The sequence below is a fragment of the Schistocerca serialis genome, chromosome 6 (genome assembly GCF_023864345.2).
Source record: "Schistocerca serialis cubense isolate TAMUIC-IGC-003099 chromosome 6, iqSchSeri2.2, whole genome shotgun sequence".
Lineage (NCBI taxonomy): Eukaryota > Metazoa > Arthropoda > Insecta > Orthoptera > Acrididae > Schistocerca > Schistocerca serialis.
In genome coordinates this window covers 460,275,311-460,287,964 of record NC_064643.1, presented here as the reverse complement: position 1 = coordinate 460,287,964, position 12,654 = coordinate 460,275,311, and the positions used below count along the sequence as shown (strand labels likewise).

General features: G+C 36.5%; 1 protein-coding gene across 3 annotated transcripts in view; it reads right to left on the bottom strand.

The window, feature by feature from the left end:
* Positions 1 to 2,342: 2,342 nt before the first annotated feature.
* Positions 2,343 to 12,654, bottom strand: part of LOC126484646 (uncharacterized) — a 64,881-nt gene continuing 54,569 nt past the window's right edge. For 2 of the 3 annotated variants that reach the window (XM_050108234.1, XM_050108235.1), the window contains exons 4-5: positions 8,954 to 9,164; positions 2,343 to 4,854 (exon numbers count right to left, since the gene is read on the bottom strand). In XM_050108234.1, coding sequence (XP_049964191.1) covers positions 4,165 to 4,854; positions 8,954 to 9,164 — 901 coding nt within the window. In that variant the 3' untranslated portion in view covers positions 2,343 to 4,164. The remainder of the gene's footprint in view (positions 4,855 to 8,953; positions 9,165 to 12,654) is intronic. The other variant, XR_007587902.1, reaches the window with a different exon arrangement.

Here is a 12,654-nt window from a genome sequence, read left to right as displayed (position 1 = left end):
AAGACATTTCCAGGGGCAGATGTGGACTCTGACCACAATCTATTGGTTATGACCTGTAGATTAAAACTGAAGAAACTGCAAAAAGGTGGGAATTTAAGGAGATGGGACCTGGATAAACTGAAAGAACCAGAGGTTGTACAGAGTTTCAGGGAGAGCATAAGGGAACAATTGACAGGAATGGGGGAAAGAAATACAGTAGAAGAAGAATAGGTAGATTTGAGGGATGAAGTAGTGAAGGCAGCAGAGGATCAAGTAGGTAAAAAGATGAGGGCTAGTAGAAATCCTTGGGTAACAGAAGAAATATTGAATTTAATTGATGAAAGGAGAAAATATAAAAATGCAGTAAATGAAGCAGGCAAAAAGGAATACAAACGTCTCAAAAATGAGATCGACAGGAAGTGCAAAATGGCTAAGCAGGGATGGCTAGAGGACAAATGTAAGGATGTAGAGGCCTATCTCACTAGGGGTAAGATAGATACTGCCTACAGGAAAATTAAAGAGACCTTTGGAGATAAGAGAACGACTTGTATGAATATCAAGAGCTCAGACGGAAACCCAGTTCTAAGCAAAGAAGGGAAAGCAGAAAGGTGGAAGGAGTATATAGAGGGTCTATACAAGGGCGATGTACTTGAGGACAATATTATGGAAATGGAAGAGGATGTAGATGAAGATGAAATGGGAGATGTGATACTGCGTGAAGAGTTTGACAGAGCACTGAAAGACCTGAGTCGAAACAAGGCCCCCGGAGTAGAAAACATTCCATTGGAACTACTGACGGCCTTGGGAGAGCCAGTCCTGACAAAACTCTAACATCTGGTGAGCAAGATGTATGAAACAGGCGAAATACCCTCAGACTTCAAGAAGAATATAATAATTCCAATCCCAAAGAAAGCAGGTGTTGACAGATGTGAAAATTACCGAACTATCAGTTTAATAAGTCACAGCTGCAAAATACTAACACGAATTCTTTACAGACGAATGGAAATACTAGTAGAAGCCAACCTCGGGGAAGATCAGTTTGGATTCCGTAGAAACACTGGAACACGTGAGGCAATACTGACCTTACGACTTATCTTAGAAGAAAGATTAAGGAAAGGCAAACCTACGTTTCTAGCATTTGTAGACTTAGAGAAAGCTTTTGACAATGTTGACTGGAATACTCTCTTTCAAATTCTAAAGGTGGCAGGGGTAAAATACAGGGAGCAAAAGGCTATTTACAATTTGTACAGAAACCAGATGGCAGTTATAAGAGTCGAGGGACATGAAAGGGAAGCAGTGGTTGGGAAGGGAGTAAGACAAGGTTGTAGCCTCTCCCCGGTGTTGTTCAATCTGTATATTGAGCAAGCAGTAAGGGAAACAAAAGAAAAATTCGGATTAGGTATTAAAATTCATGGAGAAGAAATAAAGACCTTGAGGTTCGCCGATGACATTGTAATTTTGTCAGAAACAGCAAAGGACTTGGAAGAGTAGTTGAACGGAATGGACAGTGTCTTGAAAGGAGGATATAAGATGAACATCAACAAAAGCAAAACAAGGATAATGGAATGTAGTCTAATTAAGTCAGGTGATGCTGAGGGAATTAGATTAGGAAATGAGGCACTTAAAGTAGTAAAGGAGTTTTGCTATTTGGAGAGCAAAATAACTGATGATGGTCAAAGTAGAGAGGATATAAAATGTAGGCTGGCAATAGCAAGGAAAGCGTTTCTGAAGAAGAGAAATTTGTTAACATCCAGTATTGATTTAAGTGTCAGGAAGTCATTTCTGAAAGTATTCGTATGGAGTGTAGCCATGTATGGAAGTGAAACATGGACGATAAATAGTTTGGACAAGAAGAGAATAGAAGCTTTCGATATGTGGTGCTACAGGTGAATCCTGAAGATTAGATGGGTAGATCACATAACTAATGATGAAGTATTGAATACGATTGGGGAGAAGAGAAGTTTGTGGCACAACTTGACCAGAAGAAGGGATCGGTTGGTAGGACATGTTCTGAGGCATCAAGGGATCACCAATTTAGTATTGGAGGGCAGCGTGGAGGGTAAAAATCATAGAGGGAGACCAAGAGATGAATACGCTAAGCAGATTCAGAAGGATGTAGGTTGCAGTAGGTACTGGGAGATGAAAAAGCTTGCACAGGATAGAGTAGCATGGAGAGCTGCATCAAACCAGTCTCAGGACTGAAGACCACAACAACAACAACAGGTCTCACAATACGTCCCACTACTTACCTCCTGCAGCATATCCCACAAGTTCCGGTCATTGTCAAATAAAATATCTACAGCAAATAAGAAAAGGTTTAAATCAGTGAAAATAAAAGAATATTCTGAGATGTATCATGTTTATTTCACCACAAAAGAATGTAACCTTCAATGTAAAAGTACAAGTTCAGTAATGTCAGAGTTATGTATGTAAACAAAATGTTAAAGTCACACCTAAGGAAACATTTAAAACACAAGATATTTTCGAAATATAATGCAGAAAAGCCAAATCTTCACTTGTGTGACAAGAAAAAAATATGCTAGTGTGGTCATTCACAGTAAAAGGTATATATAAAAATACACACAGACATGCACAGTTTGTTGCAAGTGAGCTCATTATGTAAATGAAAGTCAGACCTAGATATCAGACTATCAAAAATTCACTCTACATATACACTTTCAATACAAAAACCACTAAATATAGGTACTGCAAAGGTATTCAATATGTGAAACAGAGAAGAAAAGAATAAACATACAATCAAAACTTCTGTTTTGAAAAGCATTAAAACACACTTGTCACTTGGTCATCATCCTGTCAAATATGACAGTCTGATGGACAACTGTTGTTTGATGTCAAGCATTTACTGAGTCATATTTGTGTATGAAATGATTTGCTGCATAGGGGATGCAAGAGTATAAGCTTATGAAGGAAAGACCTGAAATTTATAATAACAGAAGCATGTATGTATACAGATTTGTATGAATCATTTTATATTATCTTGGGTGTATTGTTTTATGTACATATTTGTACATCCCATTTCCCTTGTAATTACTTCACTTAAAATTTACATGTTCATTTGGAAAATATCCATACAGTATTTATTGCTTATAGATGGATTGACAAATAATTTAAAAATATTAAAATAATGACAGCTAAAATTTGCTCAATACAGATGTAAATGTAAAATTTTCATTTACAGCTTTGAATCATCTTATTCTCATATTTCTTCACATTATTATGAAATACAATGTATGTAGAATTGGTTTCTACCTCACATAACAAAGTGCAGACAGCCTACAAATAATTGAATGATACAGCCATGTCATGCTACTCTTTTACAAAATGAGTCACTGCTTACTGCATGAGACCTCTGTTGTTTTGTGAATTAAGAATGTTGGGCTGTTACAGGAATAACTTCACAAACATATTATGGAATTAAAATAACAACCATACAGCTAAAATTCTGAAATTATCAATGTGGTTTATCATTTCAATGTAATGATGAGCCACCAGGTTAACATCAGAGTCAGTTAATGGTACTGTGTAATTGAGTCCTATGTACTTAGATGACAACAAAGGAACAATGTTACATCAAACTTAGACTCTGTTGGCCTTCAGTCATATCTCCCCCTCTCCTCCCCTCCCCCCACTTTTCATAAATATCATTCTGCTATCTCATTTGCTGAATGAATAACAACTATGTGCGCCACCAGATGCAAAAATTTTCAGAGCCATTTTAACATTTGATGTGTTCATTGACTAAACACATTTATTGCATCTTTGAAGCTAAGGTAACAGTTTTGATGTCTTGAGAATGTGACAAGTATTTTACTTGATAACTGCGACCCATATCTGTTGCAATTTATTTACAATCTGTTCGGACTGAGAACAATTTTAAAGAATTTTTATTCATAAATAAAACAATATACTCCTATGAAATTTGTCTATAAATTTCACTAATAACTACATGGTTCCATTTGACGTCTGCTGACAATAGTGTAGGCAAACAATCACAACACACTGGGTGTAAACATAGTGAGCCTTGTTGATGCATGGTACTGAATGAGAAAGTCAGAAAAAATTATTTTCTTCTCCATGAGTTGTACTGCTGTCCAGGGCTCTGCTTTTGAAAACAGTAATCTGAAATTTTGAAAATTTAAAGGCTGAAACAGGTTTCCTTGTGTATTAAATATGTCCATTTTCTATGGCATATTTTACGTTATCTGCTAGCCGCTTGATTGTTTGCTTATTTGTTAATGGAGGAAATTTCCAAATTTCATGCTGTGGAATAAATTCTTCTCCTTCCATTAAATTCAGTTTTGGCTTATCACGGTCATCCATTGTGCTCACTGCAACAGCATCCAGTGACATAATGAATCCAACACCAGAGAATTGTTTTACTTCAGCTTCAAATATCTTGTATGGGTAAACAACTTGTGGATCAGATCCCAAATCTTGAATCATGTCAGACAGGCTTTGGTGATAAGTTTTAAGCAGATCTGAAATATTTGACTCCCTAAATTCCTTGGATGTGCTTGAATACAGAAAGAATGAGAGATCACATACTGGATTTGCCAAGCGTGACATCTGAAAATCAATTAGACGAGTATCTTTTATGTGTTGCTCATCAGAACCATCATAAAGGAATAAAAAATTTGGACCCCATGTATCTCCATTCAGAATAACAGAGTGAGGCTTGTCAGGCTTAACAAAATCAATGGCTTTATCGTAAACTGCACTTTCACAGAATTCTCTCATCTTTTGTTCATATACACTGTCAGGATATTCTAAGGAAACTGCCTGCATAGAATAATTCAGTATATTTTTCATCATTCCTCGATACCATTCTCGCAGTGCTTCACTGTACCATACTTCCTGTAATAAAGGATTGCTATTAGGTAGTGCTAACTTACTAATATAACATTTAAGACTAATGACAAAGATAACATGACAGATATCAAAATATAAAATTTGCCCCAAGGATGGTCCCTGAGATAAAGTTTGTGTGACAAATTAAATGCAAATTGTGTTCAAATGTAGACCATACAGTGTAATGGGTATACGGATTAATATTTTAGGTTGGCTTCATAAATCAGGACCTGAGTCCCTATTCACACATCAAATAAATATACAAAAATGTTAAACAGTGCGCTGAACATTTGTGAGCTCTTCTCAGGAGCACATACTTGTGTAAGATCTTGCACTCTCTTGGAGAAGAAGTTTGTTTGCATTTTTGTGATGTCAGAAATGTTGAATCATTTCTTCAGTTTTCTGAGGGTAGCACAATACACTTCAGAGTTGATGGTTTCACTATGAGGAACGACATCAAACAGAATAAACCCTTCAGAGTTTAAAATCTTGAACATGGTAGCAGTAAGCAACTGTGATTGTGGAAATCATACAGCTAACCAGCTGCATGCCAGAAGTTTATTCAAACCTTTACCAAAGTTTCAACAGATGTAAACCTGTATTCCTCAGAAGAACTACAAGTAGTAACACCTAAAAATAGGATAGATTATGATCAGTACATGGAAGACTTATGTGTATCAAAAAGAAACACAAAAATTACATACAGTGGAAATATAAAATTAACTTTTATGTTGTATGAGAAAAGAAACAAAGCCATAAGACTTAGTCGGCAGTAAAATGATATGTACAAATGGTGTGGCATAGCCATAAGGCTTAGTCAATGGTAAAATGATCCATGTAAAATCTAAGGCAGACACGCACCATACACACAAACAGACTACTAACATGCCAGAAGGGACAAGCCTGCAGGAAACTTACAACCAGGTGGCACTCATATAAGAAGCAGTGCCAACAACAAAAGACAGCTGACATGTTAACAAAATTGCATTAAAATAACATTATAGAGAGTAGTAACACAACAAAAATTATGTAACAGTATATAAATCTAAGCAAAAGATGAACAAGGCTATGATGCACATTAAAACAGGATAGTGACAGATTGCATCTTTGAGAAAAATAACACCCCGAAACAGCATGGAGAACCTGATTCAGGTGCTGTGTTTATTTAAGAACAAGCCAAAAGCCACTGAAAAAGTTTCTGTTTTTAAGCTGTAACTAATCATTACAAATAACGTCCCTATAATTGAAAGTGTCCTTAAAAATGTGAAATTACTCCAGCACATCCAATCTGAAACCCTTGTTTTCTCTATGCAAAATAACCCTCTCTCCCAGTTTAATAGGGGAGAGTAGACATTGAATGAGATGCTTGGCATAAATATAGCCATGAACTTACTGTGTCCTTTACCCAATAAATGTTATTTGAATCTAATTGTGACTGATCTTCCTGCCTGCCCTGTGTAGAAATAGGGACAATCATTAGACCTTATTTTATTGATGGCAGTATGCAGGAAGGGTTTATCATTATGCTTTAAGGAATGATTCAATTTTTTTCCCAGACCATTATTAGTTGAAAACAAAACTTTACAGCCATATTTATTAGTAAGAAGGCAGCTTATCTTATACAAAATATTTCCTAGAAAAGGCAAGGAAAAGAAATTCACATTCTCTTTACCTTCTTTTTCCAGTTTGTAATCTCCTAAAATATAATGAATTTTTGTGTTTTTGTGATCCAAAATTTGGCTACTAATGATGGTTTGTAGCCTTTATTATTGACTGTAGTTTTAATGAAATTTAACTCTTCCCAAAAATTTTCCAGGTAACATTATTTCAGTTCATTTGGCTCTCCAAAAGCACACAAGTTAGCCTTTTTCCATTCTAATATTCATCATGCTTTGGTTACTCAATTACCCTGAGAAAATTTTTGGGAAGAGATAAATTTGCTTAAAACTAGCCACTAATAGTGGCTACAAATCATCATTAGTAGAACCAATTTTGGACAGTAAAACCACTAAAAAATGTTCCACTCTAGGAGATCAAAAACTGGAAAATGAATGTGAAGAGGAAGGGAATTTCCTTTTCATGCCATTTCTAGGAATTATTTCATATAACCTAAGCTGCCTTCTTGCTAAGAAATATGGCTGTAAAATTACCTTTTCAACTAACAGCAGTCTCGGAAAAAATTTAATTCATGCCTTAAAGTGTAATGATGAACCATTTTCTCATTTGGCCCATATAAAACAAGGCATAATGATTGTCCCTGTTTTTATATAGGGCAGACAAGAATATCAGTCAAAGTTAGACTCAAATAAAATTTATTGGATAAAGGAAGCAGTTATGTTCATGACTCCACTTATGCCAAACATATAGTTGTCGATTTGTGTGTATGATGTGCATCTGCCTTTCATTTTACACAGATCATTTTACTGTTGACTATACCTTACAGCTTCATTTATCTTTCCGCATAATGTGCAACATGTACATTTATCTTATATTTCCACTGTACATAATTTTTGATGATTCTTTTTGCTGCACATATGACTTCCATGTACTGGTTGTAATCTATTCTATTTTTAGGTGTTACTACTTGTAGTTCTTCTGAGGAAAACAGGTTTATGTCTGTAGTTAAAGGTTTGAATAAAATTTTGGCATCCAACTGATTGACTGTATGATTCCCATTGTATCCCTTCAGCGTCCCAGAAAACCATCGCCATGACTTTAACAGCTGAGAGTACTGCTTTGAACTTGTTCTTCCGATGAGAGATAGTGTGGTGCCACTTGATGGATTGGTGCTTTGCACCTCAAATTCTAACATTCCAGGAGTCACAGCTGCATGTGGCTGGCTGACGTGTGGGAGATCGGACAGGTTTGTGTGACTTCATTGCAACTATGACAGATGTCTCGTCCAACAACTCACCCCGCTCTTGTTCACCACCAGGTTTTCATGGACATTCTGCAAGTGCCTATTATTATTTGCGATACTCTGGTTTTCTGCCAAAAGAAACTCAATGTCACCTCTCTGCTAAGGATGCATCTCTACTATAGATGGCAAATTTGAAGGATACATACAGCAATGCCACCTATTGGAAATATGTGAAACAATATGGAATAAAGCAGGAATATTCCACAATGTTCCATAACAGATTCCACATTTTTTCAACCAAAACTGGCCAAGAAATAAAAGAGTTGCAATACTTATTGAATGCCCCTTAACATCACCAGAATTTGGAGAGTGGCCTTCTTTAGCTACAATGTTGATTCATTTGTCTTTTTCAGCATCCATTCTCAAGAAGATGGGTGATAATAAAATTACACTGACAACAACATGCAACTGAGATGTGTTTGATGGGCAAGCCATCAAAGGATATACCTATCTGCATTAGGAACCTGTAGACTTGAAACAAGCACATAAAAGTTATACTAACTCTTTAACTTCTGGAACAGACTCAGCTAAAAATAACTATCTGATGCGTAAGAATATGGGTTACTATGAAGACAAAAGAAAAATTGTGTGATAAATAATAATTGTACAAGCTTTCAAAGTTGTACTTGATGTATATTTATAAAATTTGCATTGTATAATCTCTGTAGGAAGTGCAATGTGTATCTGATTTTTATAAGAAAAGAAATCTTGTAAATGTGCTGAATCTAAGCAACATAAAGAAAGAGTGAATACCCATTTCCTTTTTATCATTTGACTCAGTACTACTTTTATACAGTGCAACTTAGCTTTTTTCTCCCTTTAAGCAAAGCTTCCATCTTCCACTGGAAAATCTATAATTGGGAACTTATGTCAAAAGGAATATAACAATGCTGAAGTGTAGTTGCTACTACCAGTGGTGTCTCCTGACACAGCTTCCTGACCACACCCAGTGAAGTGGTATCATTGAAAGGCGTGTGTGTGTGTGTGTGTGTGTGTGTGTGTGTGTGTGTGTGTGTGTGTGTGTTTAGTTCTGATGACATTCTTTGTTTATAAGCTAACGAGTTTTTCAGTCTTTTCATTTGAGAGTGTCCTCTACTCAGTGCCACCTCCATTTGATGAGTGTTGTCTGTCCTCTTTATGTATTAATTCAGATGTACGATACTAGTGTTCTAAGGTATACGTTACCTGCAAATTGCCTGCAGCAGCTCTGAATTCTTCCGGTTCCTGGTCTTTCATAGCAAATGAAAGACCGTGGAACCTAGCTATGCATTTTAGAACTTCTGCACAATGTGCAAAGTTATATGTTTGTTGTCCTTTGGCTGCCTGGAAACCAAGCACACTCAAGTCTTCCAAAATAATGAAGTCATGGTCACCATCTGTAAATGCTTTAAAGCATCTGTGAAATTGGAATATGGTATCAGAGAAGTCAGAAAGTAATTTTAAGGCATTAAACCCATGAGCAATTGAATCAGATTTAACTGATGTGTTGGAGAGCACTCTTACCACCAGACAAATAGAATAGTTCAAGGTATCATGCAACTGGAATTTTAGTGAGACAATCAAATGCAGTATGGGAAGGACCCATGATAGAAAGTGCATATGATCGTCACCACTCAATTGTAACTAAGTGACTTAGTTCACGATGATCTCTCCACATCTACAGTAATGCAGACACTGCGCTATTCATGTGAAACCTTTTCAAGAGTGTGTCGTAATTTGCAAAAAATTGCTGCTGCCTGAGTCAGCTCTCATGAGCAATAATGTGTTATTGACAGAGGATGGCCATTGACTGTCAAGCACGGTACCCATACATAGACATGCTACAGAGGAGCATATGATTTGCTGATTCACTGCTGGACAACACAAAGTGTACCTTAGTGTACAAGTGTGCACATCACAGAACTAAGTGGTTAGCATAAACCTAGGAATACAGACTCTGGATGCTTGAAGAATGGGAAAAGGGTGCTCTGACTCATGATCCATGGTACGAGCTAACAGCAGTGACACAGCAGTGACACCCATAATTACAATACTCGAGCCAAAAGCGACTATCATAGGATACGAACTAACAAGAAAGCTACAGACCACAGTCCATATGTAACTGGGAGACAAATCTATTATGAGTTGCCAAAAAATATAAAGCAACTCCAAGGCAATCTTTTCAAGAGCAAGTTGAAAAATTTGTTAATAGAAAGATGTTTATACTCATTAAAAGAATTCTGAGCTGCAGTACTGTTAGTTTATTCTTTTACATACTGCAGTATATTAGTGGTGGTATTGTTATAATTGGCTAATTGATGTATATAATCATTATATGTATGGAGTGATATATAATGTGCTAATGTGTTTATAACATTATTGCATGGAATGATATACAATGTGCTACTTGATGTATATATCCGTTCTTGGACTGACATGATATTGATATAATTGTACAAAAAATGATGATGTCCAAGACTGTAAAGTTAACATGGACAAATAAACATTATTATTATATGAATGTTAAAAACAACGTGACAGGAAGCATTACCTCGCCAACAGGGCACCATTCAAGCAAATGGAGGTATTCCCCTGTGAAGGTGTTTACCACAAGATGAAATGGGGCCTCTTATACAGCTGCCACCATGTCTCAGTAGCCAATAATACCGGAATGTACTGCTGTATTATGTCCATTCATTTGTTCAGCCACAGCACTTGTAACTTCATACAGACAATGCACCATCCCATTTTTCATCTTCTGTGTCAGAATGGTTAGAGGAACACTATAAAAACATGAGGATGCTTGTGTGCTCCCTCCTCCAGGTCGTCCGCAGCTCGTGGTCGTGCGGTAGCGTTCTCGCTTCCCGTGCCCGGGTTTGATTCCCGGTGGGGTCAGGGATTTTCTCTGCCTCGTGATGACTGGGTGTTGTGTGATGTCCTTAGGTTAGTCAGGTTTAAGTAGTTCTAAGTTCTAGGGGACTGATGACCATAGCTGTTAAGTCCCATAGTGCTCAGAGCCTCCTCCAGGTCATCTGACATCACTCTTATCAAGTACATCTGTGACATGAGTGAAAGGTGTTTGTCTCGGCTCCAGCTTCATTGCACCTCAAAGCTCTTGATTTGTGGATAGCAGTTGAAGTGGGCATATATTAAGATGGCTTTCCCTCTCTTGTGGAGTTCATGCCATAGTGTCTCACCAGTGTCATCTGGATGAGGGGGTTAACAGTTAACACTAATAGGTAGGTTTGTGTACTTCAACTGCTCATGAGTGTATATTACAACAGAAAAATAAATTTTAAAATTTGTTTTCTTATAATATTTTATTAGGTTTTAAGATACTACGTGTACAACTCTGGCAGTTCTTTATATGACAAAACTTCCACTATAGATAATGATACGTCTGTAAATTATGCTTTCAAAGTTACAGTCATACTTGCATTTGTAACATACCAGAAAGGAATAACACCATTTGATATAATTCTTTCCCTTAGATAACTTTTTTCTTTTCTGTATTATACTGGTAGTACATTTACCATATATCCGGTAAAGTATCAAAATTTATAGCTAGATGAAATTTCAGTATAATTCATTATTCATTAGTTTATTGGAGTTCTGCTAATGCCAAATGTATAATTAGTTTTTCAGCAATGTCTTTTTGTAACAGAAATCTGTAGTTTGCTATGTCACTGCCATTAATTTCAAGACTGTGCTCCTTATAAAACAATTTGTATTTGCAGACTGCACTAAATATTCAAACACTTGTCTACAAAGTATAGCAACTAGAAAACAGGTCCAGAAATTGGAACTTACTAGCTATATGGCTAAGATCTCTATGCCAGAGTCAATGCCTAGTAATACTGTAGTTTTAGCAACATCTCCATGAGATAATCCATAATTATCTATTTTCATGTTAATATCTCAGTGTAAAAATTCATGTTTTGGATTCATATGATTTTGATGTCAGAGTTACTAATATCTGTAGATCTGAATGTTATAGTCAAACAGCGGAAAATCCAGGATGGAAAAATGACAAATCTTCATAAAAACTGATAACAATAAATAGTTCACAGTGTGAGTCACATTGACATGAAGAAGTTATGTAGATGACTACAGCTGGACTATTCAAATAAGTTCATAAAATATTTACACTGACTGACTGTTACATTCAATATTATGAGAAGGGAAGTAGCTACTCACCATATAGTGGAGATGATGAGTCGCAGATAGGCACAACAAAAAGACTCTCACAATTATATCTTTCATCCATTATGGCCTTCGTCAACAATAGACATACATATGCACATGGCTGCACACTCTTGCAAACGTGGCTCACACACACGACTGCAGTCTCAGGCAACCGAAACCACACTCAGTTTTGGTTGCCTAAGACTGCAGTCACGTATGTGAGTTGCATTTGCATGAGTGTGTGTGCATGTGTGTATGTATGTCTACTGTTGACAAAGGCCTTAATGGCCAAAAGCCATAATTGTGAGAGTCTTTTTGTTGTGCCTATCTGCGACTCAGCATCTCCACTATATGGTGAATAGCTACTTTCCTTCTCATAATATTGAATGTTACAGTCAGTCAGTGTAAATATTTTATGAACTTAATAGAACAGTCCAGCTGTAGCCATCCACATAACTTCTTCAAATCAATGTGACACACTGCAAACTATTTATTTTTATCAGTTTTTATGAAGATTTGTCATTTGTATAGACACAAGTGACGACTATCCAAGGAAATGTGTGCTAAAGGAATTACTGCGAAAGCAAAGAGAGCTTCAATCCAAGTTTAAACGCAGCCAAAACCTCTCAGACAAACAGAAGCTAAACGATGTCAAAGTTAGCGTAAGGAGGGCTATGCGTGAAGTGTTCAGTGAATTCGAAAGTAAAATTCTATGTACCGAC